At 37.3% G+C, this 22,405-nt stretch overlaps 1 protein-coding gene across 2 annotated transcripts in view; it reads right to left on the bottom strand.

Annotated features, from left to right (window-relative positions):
* The window catches only part of c4h8orf34 (chromosome 4 C8orf34 homolog), a 110,205-nt gene that overhangs the window by 6,539 nt on the left and 81,261 nt on the right, over positions 1-22,405 (bottom strand). For both annotated transcript variants that reach the window (XM_008108557.3, XM_008108558.3), the window contains exons 10-12: positions 22,204-22,271; positions 7,785-7,905; positions 4,371-4,873 (exon numbers count right to left, since the gene is read on the bottom strand). In XM_008108557.3, coding sequence (XP_008106764.2) covers positions 4,371-4,873; positions 7,785-7,905; positions 22,204-22,271 — 692 coding nt within the window. The remainder of the gene's footprint in view (positions 1-4,370; positions 4,874-7,784; positions 7,906-22,203; positions 22,272-22,405) is intronic.

The following is a 22,405-nucleotide window of genomic DNA, read 5'->3' on the forward strand; positions in this document are numbered from 1 at the left end:
ACCTCCGCTATGTCATTTAATTAGGTAAGTCAAAGCAATCCATCCTTCCAAATCTGATAGATCTGTATTACTCACTCGCACACTAAATAATATACAGTATGTGCAAACTTTGAGGCTTTGGTTGTTCTTTCTGGTTCTACTCCTGAATCCTAGAACAGCCAATTTCACAAGGTGAAGAAGGATCATTAGATCACCCTGGTAATTTATCCTATTGCCATAGTCAGTGGGAGACTCGCCATTTTGTGGATTTGGGAGAGTAGCCACCACTGAAGTCAGCTGAATTCCAAATGACCACAAACTCCTAGTTTCATACACATGTGGAATTATGTAAATTTAATCAAAAATGCCAAAGAGTAATCTTCCAAAATTCATTTAATTGTTGTGACAACCATAAAAACCCTGAGACACAGACAGGTTGATTCTGTGTAGAAGAGTAGCAAATAAATGAATCTTGATATACACTGAACAGATGTGAGATGTAATAAAATCCAGACTTCTCACGGCAAAATAACTTCCAGCTTTTAAATTGCTTGCAGATCAGAGAGGAGGACATGATTTCACACAGAGAGGCTTTGTTGTGATTTTAACACAGAATTGATATGAAGATGACTTGCTGGACATTTCTGATTGGCAATATGGTTGTGCTGCTGTTGCAGTGCAGCGATGAAAACAGCAAATGAAAACAGCATGGCGTAGGTAAACAAATTTCTTCAATTAAAAATGAACAAGGTGTCAAGAAAAATGGTTATGAATCTTTTGAGAGCCACGGGTCTCTCTTCCAGTAAGCAAAAATGTAAGAACTATTGAATTTTAATTTCAAATAATCCTTTACCTTGTGACATTGGCTTTGAATTTCAAATGTCTGCAGTGAGCTGTAGTCCATACCAAGCAAATCAGCTTATTTAGTTACAATTGGTTTATGTTAGCTGAACTTCATTTCCACCCATTTTATTAGGACAAGATGGGTTATAATTTCAGCACCACTGATTTCAATAGGGGAGTTTAGCTGATACAATGTGTTGTAAACATAAAGCACAAAACTGTTGTTAACTGAAACACCTCTATCCTCAACAAGCCTCTCAGCCCTTGCAGACTCAGGGACACCCAGCCAGCAACACTGCTACCATCAGCATAGCCTCTTGCCTCGAGAATTTGTAGTTGGAAAAATCCTCAGATGTCTCTACAAGAGAGTGCAGTGCTACAGCTCTGTAGCAGAAAATTCTATAAAGCTCATGGGACTATAAATCCCAGTATCAAAAGGATAGAGCAGTGGCAGTTATGGTAGTGTGAAGCTACTCTAATCGTGCAGCATGGATACATCCACAGAGCTAATGGTTTTGTTTGTGTTGTATGTCTCATTGTATATTTGTAAATAAGACATTGAATGTTTGCCTTTGTCTGCTCTATGATACTGTAATCTGCTCTGAGTCCCTCTGGTGAGAAGGGCGAAATATAAATAAAGTGTGTTGTTGTTGTTAGGTAAAGGTAAAGATTTTCCCCTGGCATTAAGTCTAGTCATGTCTGACTCTGAGGATTGGTGCTCAACTCCATTGCTAAAGCAAAAAGCCGACATTGTCCGTAGACACCCCCAAGGTCATGTGGCCGGCATGACTACATGGAGCGCTGTTGCCTTCCCACCAAAGCAGTACCTATTGCTCTACTCATATTTGCATATTTTCAAACTGCTAGTTTGGCAGAAGCTGGGGCTAACAGCAGGAGCTCGCCCTGCTCCCCGGATTTGAACTGCTGACCTTTCGGTCAGCAAGTTCAGCAGCTCAGCAGTTTAACCCGCTGTGCCAACGAGGGCTCCCATTATTAGTATTATCACGATGAAAAAAAATCTATGTAATAAAAAAACCTATTTTTGAAATGGCAAATTGCTTGCTGTGTAAGAATGATATCAGTTCAATAAATGGAAGGCTTTGCTTCATCATGTTACTTTAGGTCCGCTGATAGTTTAGGGAGTTAGAAGTCTGTCTGTTGAAGGCTGGGGAATGCTGCAAGTTGAGTTAGGGGAAACACAATGGTACCCTCAGGCGTAAACAGTAAAAAAAAAAAAAAAAGATCAAAGTAGCAGGCTTCAAAAGGTCAATGCAGCAAACGTCATGTTCTATGTAACTATTTTATCCAAATAAATCAAATTATGGGACTAACATGATACTGGTATCACTATGTTTAGCAGACTATTATAGTCAAATAAAATGGGAGAAGAAATAACAGATGTAGCCACCATTGCTTCTGAGAATCGTATTGCAAAAAATAACTTCTCTGTTGTGGGACTCAGCATGTGGAGGATCTTCCCAGTGAGATTAAATGGATGTTGCTATTGACAACTGAATGTCCATCTATTTATCCAGGCATTTTCCCAATCTTTTTCTTAACTGTTAACACTATCAATTATTCCTTTTTGAAATAAATGGGTTCTGATGGATTCTGTTGTTTTATTTCTTTTTATCTACTTGTTTTATTCCATTTGTTTTCACTGTAAACCACTCTGAAATTTCAGATGTGATAATAATAATAATAATAATAATAATAATAATAATAATAATAATAATAATAATAACAACAACAACTTTATTTTTGTATGCCGCCTCCGTCTCCCCAATAGAGACTCGGAGTGGATCACATGGGGCCAAGCCCAGATGTGATGATACAGAGATGCTCTGAAAGAAGTAAATAAAGACATGTTCTGTATTGCACTTGTTTATTTCTTTTTCTGTGATCTGTTTCTTTGATTCTATATTCTTTTTGTCTTGTCCAAGAAGTCTGCTTTTTTTTCCGTAAAACTGTTTTTACTTGTGTTGACTAAAGACAGGGTATACTCAAAAACGTAAACTAATGCACAAAAATATATTTTTTTTCTCCTACTAATTACAAGGTGCAACATAATGAGCAAACAATAGCATGGGAACTTGATGTCCTTATCTCCTTTTGCTTCCTCAACATCAGGGTGATACAAACTATTGCAGGTGCCAATAAACAATGTCCAAATGGCATTCATTTGTTACACTTCATAAAAGTTTTGAAAAAATCATTAATGACCTGAACCTCAGGCTGATTTGTCTCAATAGAGGCTGTGCCTATAAAGATCTAAAAACCTACACATGTATAAGCACATGAAAGGAAGGATTTAATGTCTGGATTTATTCATTGTGTAACAATAATAAAAACATCTATCTATGTTATATTGCTTGGTTTGGATTGAACTGGTAATGCAACACACCTGCAAATTTACTACACCATGTTCATGCCAAAACTGTAGGCATATGTACAAAAACTCACATCACCAGGCAACTTATAATTCTTTCAGACGGGACCACAAAACTAAAAACTTGGACTTTTTACAAAAGAAAGAACTTCACAGCTGACATGCTAATCTTTGCCAAATTCTTCAAGAAATGACATATGACTGTTTCCTTTCAAATGCTTCTTTATAATGCAGTCTCCCCCATAAGGGAATGAAGAATTTTAAAGAAATTATTGAATTAGAAAAGGGATGGGGAGGAATGTGTTCTAGACTCCAAATCTGACAAACAAAAAGAAAACATACACATCACCAGTTGGCAGAAGATGTCGTGGAATGAGATATTCAAGTACATTATAAAATACAAATTCAAAACTGAATTACATTTCAACCTATGACAGAGCCACGGTTTGTTCAGGACACATCTAATATTTGTACAGGACATACAACACATTCAAAGAAAGCACATCTCAATCATACTGGATACTTTCTATGATACTGTTGCAATCTAGAACCAATCTAGAACCAATGCAATGGTGGATGAGAATAACCCTGATGTTAAAAGACCACTTAGTTTCTGTTTATGGCAAAACAGTTATAGTCCCAAAGGTGAGTTGAAACTCATAAAATGAAATAATATAAGGAATTGTGCAAAACGAGGCACAGAGATACCATTTGCTCTCCGGTGTGAAATTTTCCCCTTCAGCTCCCTGCATTTTATTGTTTATATACAAGAGATTTTGTTTAAAAATACATCTCATTTTTTCCTAATGTAAAACTATTAGCATATTTCCAACAAAGAGAAATGAACTATTAATGCAGTCTAAAATCATAATAGGCTTACTATTATGCACTGCAATACACTGCAATTTTCAAGATAAAACATAACGTGGATAATCCTGGATGAAATTAAACAATACTACAAAGAAGGAGGTTCTAGGTTCTAACAGCCTGCTGTTATACATTAAACTATAATATCTACATAAATTCACTTGCAGATTTATCTGATGGCTTTTGCTTTCAATTAATCTTAAATAAAGTAGTGTATAACAAAGCTTAATGTAAAAGCAAAACACAAACAGGAGTAACACTATATAGGCTTATAGATGTATTTAAAACTTACTTCAGACAAACTGCTTCTTTGAGTGACATTTCCTAGAGCGTCTCCGCTTGTTTCAAGGAGCCCTGAGTGAGCAGTGATGGTCCTCCCAAGTTGGTTCTTTGATATCAAAGCCTGGCTTCTTTGCATACTAATGATTCCTTCCTTGTTTCCTTGGTTGCTAGGAGAAAGGGGTCTTTGTAACAAAGCATTTGGGGTCGCAGCCCTATTTGCTGGACTTGGCAGCACAGAAGATCTGTTGGTTTGTGTACTAGGGGGTGGAGGCCTACTGTTTGTGACACCAGAGACCTGTAGTCTATTGTTACTGGGTAATGGTGGTGATTTGTTTCTTTGAAGATGGAGTTGAATATCTTTCTCAGTAAAAGTTGGCACTTGTGGTCCTGCCTCCTGATTTGGTGGAACTTTAATATTTCCTTGATGATCTAATGCAACTAAGGTAGTTTGTGGGTTGCTCATATTCCTTAACAGTCTTCCTTCTTCCCACAATGCTAGGTCCTTTGCAATGTCTGCACATAAAAGACAAAGAAGTAGTATAGCAGGGGAGGGTGAAAAGGATATTCATCTCCCTGTATCACTGACATATATTTATTCTAATACAAGCCGATCATTTATTGATTGTTGTCTCTAGGACACTGGGTTTCTATCACCTTGGACTTACTAAGCAGCTTCATAACTGATTCATCAGGATCATTTGTTACTGTTATTTTTGATGCAGGGAACCTTCTTTCGATACCCAATACAAACAATTCAGGATGGGATAAATTCTCAGTGCAGCAAATTGTGTCTTTACTTATTTTTGCTGAACATTGTGAGTATCAGCATATAAATGTTCCTATAAAATCATCTTCCTGGAACTCAACACACATCAGCATACTCCTAAACAAAATTCTAGGGACATCTGCAGCATGGGGAAAATATCATATACAACGTAATGTCATTCTACTATGCATTTATCATACAGTGATCATGTTAGAGAGAAAAAATAACGTGGATCAAGGATTCAAGGTTCTTCTTCATGGTCTCTGTGAAAATCGCAAATATGGTATTTCTGCGCCTGCACAGTAAGCTCTGGAATTTTCTGGAAAGCTTTATTTCTTTAAGGCTATGGCCCATCCACCCTCCCCATCGTGCATATAACTGGTGGATGGGCTATAGCCTCAGTTCCTTTTGCCCGCTGCCATAGCAGCAGGCATTAGGAATATCTCTGACGATTGCCTAGCTACTACACAGATACTAGACCGTAGACTTCTTGACTACTCTTTTCTCTTACAGCTACATAGATTGTTGACTAGAATCCTCATACTTGCTGCTAAGGCAGCAGACAAAAGGAACTGATGCTATGGCCCCATCCACCCTCCCCATATGCATGATGGGGAGGGTGGGTGGGGCAATAGCCTTACAGAGCTAAAGCTTTCCAGAAGGTTCCAGAGCTTACTGCACAGGTGCAAGAATAATACCATACGTGCAATTTTCACAGATGACCACTCAAAAAAACATGGTTACAGATAAGCAACCATACAATCAGCAATATCCCACTCTTGAAGGCATCTCATTAGGCCAGTAAGCTGAAGAGAGGAGAATGAATCCTACAAGTGTAGACATTTAAAATAATTTCACTTTAGATTACTATTCCCATTAGTATCAGATAATATTCACATTTGAAAACAATGTTTTAAAATATTTTAATTTTGAAAGGCATGCTAATTTTAAGAGCGAGCAACTATTTTATTATCAGAAATCCCATAATATTATACATTGATTTAATGGGCATCTTTATATGTCAAGAATAGGAATATAAATCTCTGTTGTTGTTTTAATCTTAAAATAATCTAATTAGAAGAATGACCTCATCAAAGAGTTAGTTTCACTTTAAACAATTTTAATGATTAAAAATTAATATGTATCACTTTGGAATTCTGGAATACCTGTTGAAATACTTTGGATTAAGACAAGATAATGTGGATGTTATAATTTAAGCTAAATGTGGAATGAATTATCTTGTAATCAAATTAACCTGTGTTTTTGCAAATGATTGGTCAAAGAGAATGAATGTTTGATAAATGATATCTAATATTTATATTTCAATGAGATTCAACAAACATTACAGTTTTGGCCCAGGTTCAGGTATCTGAGAAAATACATTGGCTCTGGTGATAAGCAAAGCATTTAAATTGCTTCTCCACAGCTGATTTAAAGATTTTCCACTACAAAATTGTTTCCATTCACTCAGGATAGAATGCATTTGTCAATTTTAAGTATCAGATTTCCCAATCCATAAAATAAAGATCTCAGGAGAGAACTGTATCATAAGCTACTTATCAAGTGACATTCAGGGTTTTTTTTTGGTTTAAAAACAAGGGCTGAGATCTTGCATAGTCAGATATACCAATGTGTTCATAGTTAGATCTCCATAAGCTCCAGAAAAATAGGTTTTTGGGAGGAGGGGCATTTAGTTATTGCATGTGCAATGGTGTAAATGCAGACTTGTAGGACTGTAACTATTGAATATGGTGCCAGACACCACTATGAGTGTCTGACATCGGGCACGACTATATTCAATGACGATTTATAAACGTAAGTGATCATTAAGAGATAATGTGAATAAAAAGGAAAATTCATAGGGATCCTAAATGCTTTTTTGATATTTCAAAGTTTAAAAGAAGATGATGGTTTTCAGGGCATAATTATTACTAAGTTCTGCCATGGCAAAGAATGTGGTTTCCATTGCTTTCTAATCTTCTACCTGATTATCAAATTACTACAGTATTTAAACATCAAATATTTTTGTCTCAATGTGCCAAAGCACATTGTCTACATGTGCCAAAGCAGAACTGGAGGGAAGACGCAGGGAGATTGAATGTAGATAAAATGGGGAAGTACCACAGTACTGGAATCACCCAAAAGTATTTTTAAACTGAGAATGTTGGGATGGGATAAGAGCAGCTCAGAAAGCCAAGAGAACCCCTATTTCCATTATTCAGGATTTGTACATTGTAGAAAATATGGAGAATGGATTTGAACGTATTTTATTCTGGAGCTTTGAATGTAGAAGGAAATTGGTTAAACACATATTGATTACCATACAATATCTATCCTCCACATCCAGCTTAATACAAATATTTTTGGCACCTAAAAGCACCACAGAATTGAAATGTGTTTTTAAAATCAACATAGCTACTTCTTGTTCATTCACCCAAATATTTCACTTTTTATATTTATTAGTTATATTCAGTTATATTCCATACAGGCATGGGCAAAATTTGGCCCTCCAGGTGTTTGGAACTTAACTCCCACAATTCCTAACAGCTAGTAGGAGTTGTGGGCATTGATATCCAAAACACTTGGAGGGCCAAAGTTTTCCCATGTCTGCTCTACATGTAGATTCTAGGGTTTTTATGCTACAGTAACAATATTTACCTGCCAGGTGTTTTTCCATGGTTTGTAGTTCTTTTGCAGCTAGGGAATCCTTTAACAGTTTCTGGGTTGGAGATTCACTGCTACTGGAACCCATAATGTCTAGATCCCGAACTGGTTGAATCTAGTGTGATTGAAAACAAGGGAGAGCACACAAAAACATTTCATTTACAATTTTTAAAGGACAGAAATCTCAAATTTCAAATGATACATTATTTTAATTAAATAACCAAGAGCCTATTGGCATTGTGTGTGTGTTGGTGACAACTAAGGAATTGCATGAACCCACTTACTTACTTAGGCGATCCCTCGACGTTCGAGGACGATGGTCTTCCAACCTTGGTATCTTGGGCGTGTGTTCTTAGGTGACTGAAGAGACCGATTCTTGACCCGCATATTCTCCCGCAGTGAGGACATCGGTTTCCAGGTGGAAGGCGGTCCCGGTCGGGGTTAGCTTGACGCTCCTTCCTCTTGGCACGTTTCTCCCTTAAGCCCTCCGTTCGTGCCTCTTCAAACTCCGCAGCACTGCTGGTCACAGCTGACCTCCAATTAGAGCGCTCAAGGGCCAGGGCTTCCCAGTTCTCAGTGTCTATGCCACAGTTTTTAAGGTTGGCTTTGAGCCCATCTTTAAATCTCTTTTCCTGCCCTCCAACATTCCGTTTCCCATTCTTGAGTTCAGAGTAGAGGAGCTGCTTTGGGAGACGGTGATCGGGCATTCGGACAACGTGGCCAGTCCAACGGAGTTGATGGCGTAAGAGCATCGCTTCAATGCTGGTGGTCTTTGCTTCCTCAAGCACGCTGACATTTGTCCGCCTGTCTTCCCAAGAGATTTGCAGGATTTTCCTGAGACAACGCTGATGGAAACGCTCCAGGAGTTTGGTGTGACGTCTGTACACAGTCCACGTTTCGCAGGCATAGAGCAGGGTTGGGAGGACAATGGCTTTATAAACAAGCACCTTGGTCTCTCTACGGATGTCCCGGTCATCGAACACTCTCTGCTTCATACGGAAAAATGCTGCACTCGCAGAGCTCAGGCGGTGTTGTATTTCAGTGTCGATGTTGACTTTTGTGGAGAGGTGGCTACCAAGGTAGCGGAAATGGTCAACATTTTCTAATGTTGCACCGTTAAGCTGTATTCCTGGCTTTGCAGAGGGATTAGCTGGTGCCTGTTGGAAGAGCACTTTGGTTTTCTCGATGTTCAGTGAGAGGCCGAGCTTCTCGTATGCTTCTGCGAAGGTGTTTAGAGTGGCTTGTAGGTCTTCTTCTGAACGCGCACAGACTACGTTGTCATCAGCATATTGGAGTTCTATAACAGATGTTGTGGTGACCTTGGTTTTGGCTCTCAGTCTGCTGAGGTTAAATAGCTTGCCATCTGTCCGATAGATGATTTCCACTCCGGTGGGAAGCTTCCCATCAACAAGGTGAAGTATCATAGCGATGAAGATGGAAAATAAGGTGGGGGCAATAACACATCCCTGCTTGACACCTGATTCAACCCACTATTCCACTGCAGCCACATTATCACTGATAGCAAATACTTATCTTCTATATCATACCTCTCTTCATTCGTGCAATTGTGCCGATTCAGCAATCTGTGGTCCCGCAATCATACTTCTGCATACCCTTGTAATGCCACCTTCCCACACTTCTGTTCTGTATTTTTAAGAGCAATTTTGCAATTTCAGCATCACTTTCCCACTGACATTTAGACACAGAAGTGGAACGAACGCATACACCAAGGTAGTTGATGGGAACATTACGGGATTACAAGCTATTGACAGATTTCCCATCAATAGTGGGAGCAGGAGAATCACAGGGAGGAGACAGACAGGCAGCAGGATGCACACAACTTCATGTGATACTGATTGACATCAAATGTGACAGTTCAGCTTCAAGGCAATGCATTGAGCCAAAATGGGAAATTATGTATACCTAGTGTGACATCACTGAGAGTGCATTTAAATCAGCATTAAATTGGCCCCAATCTCTATATAATTCAATATCTTTGGGGACAAAATAGCATCTCCATTCTCTTGTCTTTCTGCAAAAGAACACTCCTCTCAGATGGATCTAGTCATGACACCATTACTGCACTTAGCCATCTGGCTAGTGAACACTGCTGCCTTCAAAATTATAATTTTGGAACCTGGTCAACTGAGTTAAACCATGATGTAAACCTAGTCATTTTTTTAACTTATTCAGTGGAGATAATAAAAAAATGACCAGATGTAAAAAAATTAATTCATGAAAAAAATGAGCCTAAAACTCAGCTCTTCATCCATCCATCCATCTATTGCTTCTCTATTGTGTGGGAAATACCATTAAAATCTATGAGATAACTAATGTTAAAACCTTCACACTGCCTATCTTATGAAGAAAAATTAATGTGTATTTACAGGGATGTGAGGCTTCTAGTATCTAGTCTCAAGTGAAAATGCATGAGGCAAGGCTGAGCAAATATCTTGATGGTTTTAAAGCAGCTTATCCAATTTAGACCATTGGATTCTTAATGTATTATCAAGGCAGTCTGTGTGTAATTAAATGCTTTCACAAACTATTTTTAAAAGCTTCTTTTCATCTACAAACACATAGTCTGCTTTGTTTATTAAAAATGTCTAAACTGTGGTGCTCCACATTAGTACAGAAAAGTAAGCTGCATTTAAATATCACATCAATCAACTCTATAAAAGTTGCTAAAAGATTTTATCTGGCATATTTCCTTACTAATGCAGAATCTGGAATGAGAACATTCCAACTGACTTTGCAAAATCTGTTCTTACAGCAGAATCAATTTCAATTTGAAAAAGTCTTTTTCTCCCCTACATCTAGCATTGTACCTTCCAATTTACTAGTTATCTAAATGAGATAGCTGGAATAAACTGGCAGAATCCAGTTAGACTCTCAGAGTCTGCAAAGACATATTGTCACAATAAATTCTGGGGTGTATTAGTCTCATTAACTTGTACTGAGTAAAACACATAATTGTTAGGAACAAGGCAAATGGAAAATATCCCTGTGGCCCATATCTCTAGAGAACCCACTCTCATGACCCAACATTTTGTCATTTTAATTCCATGGCAAAATAATTTTGTGTACTTAAAAATTATTCAGCCAATGTGTCCAAACAAACAAGCTAGTTCCTTCTTTCTCAAGTAATTATTAGAGAGGAACATGGGGTCAACTTGGAGAACCACACTAAACTCTTTTCTTCTTGGAAGAAATTAAAAGAAGCACAATGGGTAAAGCACTGAAGTTTAGAAAGCAACTGGAAACTGATTACATAGCCTCTTGTTCCTCAAACCCAATATTTCTGAATAAGTCTGCTATTTCAAATAAGGTCAGCTGTGAATGTCAAGAATACAGCAAAAATCAGTGTCATAAAATGGATTGCAGGAATTAATTTTTCTGAAGTGATGCCCTAAAACTAGTATTCATACAATCACTCGTGATGGTTTTGGCAGACATGCCATCTGTAAGATTTTACACCAGTTACAGAAGACAGGAATATTAAGGTTCGAAAGTGGCAAGGGAATATAGGTTTGGCACCTTATAGGATTCTTTTTTTAAAAAATCAACAAAGCAAGACAGAAAACAGGAATTTCCTACAACATAGCCAAGTTATATCACAAACTATTAGTGTGAGTGATGCTGCTGTTGCTGTTTCAAGTAGAGTGTCAGTGTCTGGAATGTAAGATTTCTGGTAATAAAAATTGCTGACGTTGGAGAGGACACCATAGCAAGTGAGGAAAAGAAGGTGTACACATGGCACACCCGTTCTTGTTGCATTATGTCCAAAGTTGACATTATTTCTCATTAATCTTGTTAAGATATGAGACTAGAAACAGCAGCTGCTACCATTAAATCTCTCTACAATACACCACCACAAAAGGCAATGTATGCTTCACACATTAATCTGAATGTAAAGCTATCAGACAGGATGTGCCCCTCAGTAGTGGGAGAAGGAGAATAATAGGGACTGGATTGAACTGTGCATTTTATCCAGAAAATTGTGTGAGAAGTTCTTCTATCTTTCAAGTCTAGATAGTCACAGTGGTGCATAGCTTTAGTTTGTCTGAGTTATCCTTGCAATTAGAGATACAAACTATGAGACTTCAAAGTTTTGTTTCGTTTTCCTTCCTTGTATTGTAGCTGGTTGCCGCCATGGCTAACCCTTGAGCAGGTAGACTAGACAGAGCAATGTAACTTGCATAATTATTGAAAATCTGACTCCACACTGACATCTGGTGGAAAACACAGTGGCTACCATGAAGATTGCACTGTTGAAGCTTCTTTCTGCAATGAAAATGAACCATACCTATGATGACTCTATGTGTTTCTTTCTGGGTATGTTCTCATATTTGGGGATTTTCACCCCATGCAGCAAATGCTTCTCTCTATCTTGGATCTCTTCCTTTCAAATGAAAATCATAAAAACAACATTCTTCAAAATAATGAGAAAGTTATGGGGAAACTGAGTTCAAGTTAAATGTCTGATTTTGCATTTCCAGGTCATCCTGTCTACTTTAGTTTCTCCTGCGCACAGTGACAGGGAAAAAGGGAGAGGTGAACTGAGATGACGTCTTGTTTTCGGTATCTTATTGCCCTGCAATCTAATTTTGGCTCCATAACAGTAAGCCCCTACATCTCACTGGCAGCTTTCCCTACATACCTAATCATTTATAAAAGTCTTTCCTAATTTCCAAAGAATCTCTCAGAAAGCAAGGACATGCTAACTGGGATTTGTAGTTCTCAAAGTAGTTCAGTTTTTTGAAAAATTTGTAATCTTTTACAACTACAACCATAGTTATGGACATCTTTTCTGCCCTTGTTATGACTTCGGTTGGTATAGCCATTTGTGATTGTTGCCATCTTCGCTGGTAAAACAAGCTGATAAGACCCTTAGGAATGATGTCTCTTTTCATGATCAGAATATTATCACTACAATATATGAAGTCTGTATGTAAACAAACACATGTTTGCCCATAAAATGCATGGTGTTCAATAGCAGAGTTTGAATTTTCAGACAAAAGAATTAAACTATCCTTGTCTGTATTACTTTTGGAGCTGATTTTTAACTACAGTCACCTAACTTTGAACTGAAGCAAGGCCTCGGTTATCATAGCAGTGGAAAACAGTTAAAGTAATATATTTGAGATGCATTTGCCAGGAACTGAGGTCAGCCATATGTCAGTGTTCAAGAGTTTCTTCCCCATGTCTTCATTATTTTTTTTCACTTACATTGTATTTAGTTTTGTCTTTACTCAAATTACTACAGACAAATTCATCCTGGCATGAAACATTTATAAAAATACAAGCCCAAATTCAATCCATACTTTAACTGGTTCCTTACATTTTGGGGAAATACTGTAATCAGGAATGAATGAGGGAAAGACAGATGACTTAATATCAATGTCTTTTTTAAAACAAAAACAAAATCTGGTCTTACTTTGGTTTAAGTGAAGCAGCACAATATATTTGACATACATGGGGGGAAACTAAATTATCAAACGCATTAACAAATTCAGAAGCCCAGATTCATAGAATCAATTAGATTCTTCCAATGTGAACAACTTACAGCAATAAGAACAGTTGACGCATTAAAAAACAGCATACCAAAGGGCAAAATCCTGGTTTTTACTGTTTTTAAATTGTTACATTTATAGGGTTCTACACTGCACATTAGTTATTGAGAAAAATAGTTCTTGTTCTCTTAGGACCCTACATAAATTTGAATTTGCATGTTGAAAACTAAGATACCAACATTGGGATCATGGATCAGAGGCTGATATCCCATTTGTGTGCCATTTTTGAGCTACCAATAGACAACAGGGGGGCCACTGTGGGAATAGACAGGTATTTTGTATTATCTGGCAGGATTTCTACTTTGGGATCTATGACCCATCACTGGCTTTCATCTACGTTTCTAAAATAACAGTTTGTACATTGGGGGTGTGCCGCATGTATCTGCACTTGCAGAATGACACACTGCTTATGCTATATAGCTTTTCTGTCAAATACCATGAAACTGAATGAGTACTAACACCAATTTAAAGCAATTTTGGGCAATTACGCATCTGCCAAGAACTAGAGTGGTGAATCTAGTGCTACTTTACATACAGATGTGCAAATGTGGCCAATGCTTTTATTTACATACACAACAACAATTCATGCACAACTCTGCTTCTCCAAACTTGAGCTGTATGGATACTTTACATTAAACAAAAATGCCGAACTATCAGCTTACATATGTGTAAGACACTGACAGGTTTGTGGCCTTAATGCATGTGAATCAAAATTAAGCTTTTAGATCAGGAGTTGTCAGTCAGGTGCCCTTACTGCTACTAGGGCCAATCACACTTTTGAAAAGTTCAGATTCCATTTGTTCTCTCAGTGACACTTGCAGGTCTCTTTCGTGCACTTACCCTGTTTTTTTTCATTATTATTCTGTTTGTCATAATGTTGATATACTGGCTTTGTTGCTTTTGGAGGAGAGTGAGATTCTTAATCCAAGAGCCTATGTGAAGGAACATGAATGTGCCTTATGGACTTTCCTGCCATGCTAACAATACTATTTAAGAAACCAGCATATGAGGATATAGATCCTGACCTCTTTAGGGGAACAGACAGGGCTGTAGCCAAGGGGGGGGGGGTTAGGGGTTCAACCCCCTCCCCACAAAATTTTCAGATTTAAAAAAAAATCCTGGTTTACTCATGAATTTTAACTGATTAACCAAATTCCCATGAGTGTCCACTGAAGTTTATCTGTCTTGAGTGTCCACTGAAGTTTATCAATGCAGCCAGATTTCTAAATTATTTGGGTTATGGAACTACTCTTCATGATTCGCTAAAAAAAATGTTTCAAACCCCCCCCCCCCCAATTTGTTTACTGGCTATGGACATTGCATGGCTATCCTTTGTATGTATATATATATCACCCACTATACATTTTTTCTTACTACTCTTAAACTAGATGAAAAACAAGTTTTATACAGGAATGAAACAATCTAAGCCAAAAAAGGTATCTCATGGTACACCTCTGATTTTCAATTTCTCATACAATAACAATGCGTAGATTGTAAAGATTCATGTCAGAGTGAAAAAGAAAGAAAAACAAGCAAAAGATGAAAAGTGTATCCGAAAGCATGATGTCAGCAACACCTTGAGATTGTTGTTTAATAATAAATTCCTCTTAGAATTACATAAAATTAAATTAGTTGAGCCAGCTTTTAATTTTGCATACTTCCCATTAATTTTTAGAAATAGTTCTGCAACAAAGAAAACCTTTCACTGGTCTCTAGTAAGCAGCTGAACAATTCTCATCAATTCAATTTGAAACTGAAATATTTTGACAATTGTCCAGGTATGATGAGATATTTCCCAGATCCAGTGAATCTGACCAAGGAGATCTAGAAAAACTATGCACTAACCATGCAACTATGATTTCTTCCTATCATTCACTTTCAGAGTTTTCCAGCTCTTCACTCTTTCTACTCCATGCTCTATTCATGCATATTATGTGAGCCAGTCCTTCTTTTAAAAAATGTAATTTAAAAATAATAATCCTCCTCAGGGATTTGGTGCAATATTGGCAGTTATTTTAATCTCTATGTCCAATGTTAGGGTCTGTTCTACTTGAAATGCCATGTAATTGAAATTACAAGCTTTCTGCTCTGTATGGCAGGCAGCATGCCAGTGCATTTTTTTTTACATAAAAAAGCATACTGAGCTATGATTCAACCTAATGCAAGCAGGAGAGACTGCACAAAGGCATGCATATAATACAGGTATAGCCAATGTTAACTGATTTGAACAACTGTAATTTGGGCATTGCAAATCTTATTTTTTCAAAAATCCATGCATTACGAAAAATTGCATGGGTTCATATAGAATGATAAAGACTCATTGCTTTATGTGTTTGCAAAAATTACATTTTGGACTCTAACTACTACAATCTTTCAATCTACCTGAGCTACTGCACCTGTAACACAAAGAGTGATTTTCTAAGCTCTAATACAAAAAGAAATCTTGAGTAGGTGATCCCTTCCTGTAAATACTCCTTAAGGCCATCTTCTCTGTAAAATTTAGACTTTTAATCTGCATTATCAGATGATTACCCCCATTCATTTGATTTGACTGTTCCCTTTGCTCTCATCATGACCCTCTGCTCCCCATTTCCAGTCTAAACAGAGATCAGCTTTCCTCTGTTGAACTTATTGAAGTGTCATTGGTGTAATTCAGATACAATCTACTACTCAATTCAAAATGGTGTACATTATTAAAATAACCTAGGTAAAAAGGTAACCCTAATAGATGACTCCATTGCATCTTCAGACCGCCACATGTGCTTACTATATCTTGGCCTTTATACATGAAGTCCTCAAGTTACAAACAAGATAGGTTCTGTAGGTTTGTTCTTAAATTGAATTTGTATGTAGGTCAGAAAAGGTGCATTTTTAAGTGTAACTCCAGCCATTTTTTTTTTAGTTTTGGATAGCATATGAAAGAGTTAACACCCTGTAGCATTTCACATATTTTCCAACAGTCACAAATAGTTCAATTCATGGCTGCCTTTTTCTCTTAAAAATCTGTTATTCTGCTACATGTGCCCCTGTTCAGAAGATTTCAATTACACTTTCTGCCCCTGTGACACTGGGATTTTAAAATTTTGACTGTCATGGAAACAAGGATTCGTGGTAAAGCTTCAGTGGAGACACTTTTCCTTTTGATAACTCTTAGAGGGGTGAGTTTCTCTTCCTAGGGGAAGATTTCCTCTCACTTCCTGTGTCTCACATCTGTCCTTAACTAGGAGTCAAATGTAAGTCTGGTGCTTGTAAATTGGAGAGTACTTGTACATTACATTCATATTTTATATTTATATAAACTATAAAGAGCAAAAGAGCCAGCGTTGTCCCCAGACACCTCCAAGGTCATGTGGCCAGCATGACTGCATGGAGCACCATTATCTTCCCACCAGAGCAGTACCTATTGATCTACTCACATTTGCATGTTTTCAAACTGCTAGGTTGGCAGAAGTTGGGGCTAACAGTGGGAGCTCACTCCGCTCCCCAGATTCAAGCCAGCGACCTTTCGGTCAGCAAGTTTAGCAACTCAGCTGTTTAACCCACTGTGCCACCGGGGGCTCCAAAAGTATTAAATACAGTTCTCAAGTTATATAAACTTTTAATATACTTAGAATAGTTACATTTCCTTGAGCATATGTTGAAAATAATTTTTTAAGAAACACAAGGAAATTATACAATTTTAAAACATGTTTTGAATTGTACAGGTAAAATCTACAGAAGCCAGTCCCGGGATGGGAAAATGTGGCCTGTGGGTTGCATGCATTACTCCCTCAATCCTTTTCATTAATCGTCCTCAGAACTATGAACGTTCTTCAAAAATGATTTAGCAATTTGTTGTCGAAATTCAATAGCAACTTACTAAATGCACATTAGAAATAGCACTCTAATGCTACTCCGTGCACTATAGATGACAGAATAGTCAAACTATTTCTTTTTCATTCAATATCAGTAATTAATATTACAATTAATACCATATTAACTGAGGTCAATTTAAGCACACTGAAAGTTCATTTATGTTTAAAACTAAATGTAATAGTTAACAAGCATGAGGGGATATTTTAATCCACTTTACAAATATGTAGCTATTTTTTAAAATATTTTAAAGAACTTAAAAGCAACAAAATTTTAACCCTCAAACATTTGGCCAACTTGAAAAGTGGCCTCCTTCCTGGTAGCTGTTCCCAGTTCTTGCTGTATTATTTCTATAACTGTCATCATAACATGGGTTGGAACAAATGAAGTATGACTTGTTCACTATCCCAACATGATATTGCAGACTGACCAACAAAACACATCAGTGCTCTAAAATGTTACAGCCAGAAAACAGTGAAAGCTGCCAGTGATATTTATCTCTTCCCCATGCTGTTTCTCAAGTCTGTCTGATTTCATTTCTTCATTCCTGTTTGGCTTCAATTTCAGCTGATTTATTGTTTCTATTCTTTTTCTACAACCAAACACCAAATAAGTAGTGGTCTTCTCAGCAATACAAAAATCATCAATGCAGCTGAGAGTTGTCAGCATTCTAATGTATCCCTATTCTGATTTTTGTCCAGTTTTACTAAACAGAATTACTGGATAGAAAAAAGATACATGTTCAAAGATAAGGTCTCCAGGTTTTTTTTTTCTGGAACTATCTCAGAGAATTCAGCAAAGTAAATTAATGAAGATTCCATGAACATTTGCCACTGTATCATTTACCTTTGATATGCCATGTCTAATCTGCTTTAGTGCAGGAGAAATGATAGTTCTTCTTTATTCCTCAATATAACAGTTGTGATCAATTTGCCCTGAATCTTTGATGACATATATTCTGTTCCACCTAAGGCCAAAAGATCAGAACTAGCTCCCCCTTTTCCTCATTTGAAGCAGGATAACAGATTTTTTTTACAGAGAAAAATTCAGCCATGAATTGAATTACTTGTGATGATTAGAAAATATGTCAAATATTCTTTAGCTTTTTTATCCATCCTTGCCCACCTGGTACTGGAATATCTGGCACAATTAGCACTTTATAGTTGGCCATTCCAACACTAAATCTTGGACACTGTATTTGGCCTCATTGATGGAATTCTGTTATTAGGTTTTAAATGGTGGATTACATGTTTTCTTGATTATTTGTTATGCACATCTGTTATTGTGTCTAATGTTTTAAATTGCTGTATTTTAACTGACTGTATTTTTTAATGTTGGAAACTGCTCTGAGTCCCTTGAGGAGATAGGGAGGTATATAAATAAAGTTATTGTTGTTGTTTTATATATGACTCTACACTACTCAGTTAGTAGACCCAGACCTCCTGAATTCCAGAGTTCATGAGATCACTGTGTTTTTAGATCACTTGGCTAAGATTCCATCTCAAATGTGAATCTTTTCCCAGACATTAATGCTTGCATTGAAAAAAAGTCTAGAACATAAACTTTTAATCAATAGGTGGAGGAGAAGAAAACTTAATTTACTTTTTGAAGTGCTACCACCTTAGTTTAATTCAGGAGTGCCTGCGATTGCCTTTCTGCTAAATTTAAATGTTGGGACATGTTGGTTTTGGCATACAGTTTTGTTTTCTGTGTGACTTGAGCCAAATAAAAAGTTTATCCTCCACTGCATTTCACTTGTTGGCACATGAATATTATACCCTCTTCAGTTTTACCATGTCTGTCTGTTACCTTTTGTTTTTATTTTTGGTATGCATCCTTTTTGCTTTCTTGATCCATTTTTATCTTGAGTGACTAATGAATGAATAAGACGTTATTTATGAAATACCCTGTTTTCACTCTATCTCTGAATCAAAGAAACCATTCTTCCCCTCTTCTGTTTCTCCTATCTAAATTGTTCCTGAAATAATTAATAAATAATAATTGACTTGCACTAGCCCTGCCAGCCCTCAGAAACTGTTTACTACTCAGGCCATGGGTAGTTTTTCGATGGTGTTTTATACTGTATTATGTTGTGTGTTATTTTATTTTGTCCTATTATGATGTTGTTTTATCAATTTTATTATGCTATATTTTGTGTTGATTGGGCTGGTCCCCATGTGAGCCACCCTGAGTCCCTTTGGGGAGATGGAGGCGGGATACAAAAAATAAAGTCAAAAAGTTAAAGTTATTAATTGTTAAAGAAGTGTTGGAGTCATATATATCAGGAAAAGTTCTTCCTCAAGACATGTGACTAACTAGCAGGTAATAAAAGGGTTAAAATGCATAAGGTGATGCCTAGAAGGGTCAGGCCAACCTCAGGTCAAGGGTTATGTCACTCCCAGGGTGTTCACGGCTGATAAGAATCTGTTATAAACCTGAGACCATGTGATCTCCCCCTCCCCCCTCTCTCTCTTTCATCATCGATCTCCTGCTGTGAATACCTGAGTGAGTAACTTGTAAATAAAGTCTTCGAACCACCTGGCTGGGCTGAAGGCTGTGGCACAGTCTGCTTAAATCAAAGAGTAGCAGGGAGTAAAGCAAAAGGATGTATGATAGTAAGGAAATCCAGGCCCACTGGTTTTTGGAGACCTCCCCTTCTCATTAAAAAGGTAAAGGTTTTCCCCTGACGTTAAGTCCAGTCGTGACCGACTCTGGGGGTTGGTGCTCATCTCCATTTCTAAGCCAAAGAGCCGGCGTTGTCCGTAGACACCTCCAAGGTCATGTGGCCGGCATGACTGCATGGAGCGCTGTTACCTTCCCGCTGGAGTGGTACCTATTGATCTACTCACATTTACATGTTTTCGAACTGCTACGTTGGCAGGAGCTGGGGCTAACAGCGGGCGCTCATTCCACTCCCAGGATTTGAACCTGGCACCTTTTGGTCCGCAAGTTCAGCAGCTCAGCACTTTAACATACTGTGCCACCAGGGGCCCCTTCTCATTAAGACCCAGCAAAAAACAGAAAGGTTTCATCAGTAGAATTTAAAATGTGTAATGGCGAAGACCTTCTATTTTGTCACTTCTGCTTCTCTAGTCTTACAGGTAATTCCCCAATAGGTCTAAATAATAAAAACATCAGCTGATCTTGGATGTTAAGCTTGATCACCCTTAGTTAGTACTTGGAAAGGAGATCTCCAGCAAATACTAGGTACTGCAAACTATGTTTCAAGGGAAGGAAGTGTCTGAGAAAACCCTATGAAACTAATGAAACATAGCAACTTGAAGGGACATACACAGAACACAATTCCTTGATAGTTATGTTTTTATTGAATTGAAAGCAGTAGAAATTTGATCATATCTTTGCTATACCTTTTCTGTTCTGGGTATGGACTAATAAATTGAAAATATAAACAAACTGAAGAGGAACAGAGAAAGTTGAGCACAGTATATTATTTGAGAACACAGAAATGCTGGACCACTCTAACAACTATCATGTCAGACTACACAGAGAAGCCATTGAAGCCACAATTTCAATAGAAAGGAGGAAACCATGAAAATGAACAAAATCTGGCTACCAGTATTAAAAAAAACCTGTAAAATCAGAACAGTAAATAAAGAACAATACTCTGAAAACAGAGGAATTACAGATAAGAATCAATCAGGGGCAGCTAACATCTCAGAACAAAGGATTCCCCCAGGCAGGAATGGAGCTTGCAAGGCCATTAATGCTAATCAAGGTGATTAATTACAACATTCGCACTGACCTCCAACAGACAAGAGTTCTTTCTCCCACCTTGGACCTTCCACAGATATATAAACCTCCCTTGCTTAGTTTTCCAATATACCTCACAACCTCTGAGGATGCCTGCTATAGATGTGGGTGAAAAGTCAGGAGAGAATACTTCTGGAACATAGCCATACAGCCCAGAAAATCCACAACAACCCAGAGAAAGTTTGATCTTCCCTGTTAGCAACAGAGTATTTTGGCATGAGAACCCAAAGTTATAACACACTGTAGGTATGAACAAACAACAAAAGAGATGTGCACTGAAGAACAAGAGACGTATTTCTCATGTTCGATGTTCGTTCTCTCTCTTCCAAGACTGTTTGCTTTGGATTCAAATTTTGCAATGCCCTACAAAATAAGCTTGGCTGGACTAAGTGGCGCACTGACAAAGTTCACACACATTTAAGTATTTCTCTGGTGTTAACAAGTGTGAGGAAGTTAAGTTCTTATATGAATTTGTTTTTATAAATGAGTGTCAATACAATTTATTTGATTTAGGTTCTTAAAATCAAGGGAAGACCAAATGAGTATAAGGTAAGCCATAAAATATTGCTGCCTTGGTTGTAATAAAACACCTTATAGAAAAGAGTACCTGTTCTGTGGAGACTTGCACACTATTTCACTAATAGCAAGCCAACAAAAATAGATTGGTTTGCTTAATATGACACAGAAGGTTGACATTAGCATAGCTATGCTTATGTCATGAAACATTATTAAATATGTAATATATATGTATTTTAAAAAATATGAACCAGCCAAGTCAGAATTTTTATTTCAGCTGCAGGTGCCTAGGTCTTTTTAATTACAGGGAGTAAAAAGTACTCATATTTGCCTACACTGAGCCTGAATATTGAATTACATATGATATGTTCAGATTTTAATTTTTAAAAAATTACGTGCAAAAGTGAAAGTAAAATTTTATTTGCAACATAAAAGTTGATACTTATTCATACTGCATAGTAGGTCAATTAATGTGGAGGTTAATTCATAGTGGGTCCAATATGATTAATATTTCAGCTGAACATTCATTGCACAGCTGAAGGTGGTGTAATATGATATTAGATGCACACCAGAAACAATAATTCATCTGATTAATCTAGTCAAACACAGAGTTGATTAATAATAAAGGATTGTTTATTTCCTTCATGCCCTGCAATCTTCCATAGCATGCAAGGTACCACACATAAAGTTCCTGCTCTTACCCGCTCAGTTGTTTGGGGTACATTCTCCAATTCCTCACTGCTTTCCATTGAGATTTCTGCTCCAGGCACTGATAGGATTTAAAATAGGCAAACAAGTAAAGCATTACTCCAACCAAGAGTATTTTACTTTAACATGCAACCCACAGAAGTATTTTTTAACTAATCATATTTCTACATTATGTTAGAACTCATGAAACTATAA

The sequence above is a fragment of the Anolis carolinensis genome, chromosome 4, assembly GCF_035594765.1.
Source record: "Anolis carolinensis isolate JA03-04 chromosome 4, rAnoCar3.1.pri, whole genome shotgun sequence".
In the NCBI taxonomy this organism is placed as follows: Eukaryota; Metazoa; Chordata; class Lepidosauria; order Squamata; family Dactyloidae; genus Anolis; species Anolis carolinensis.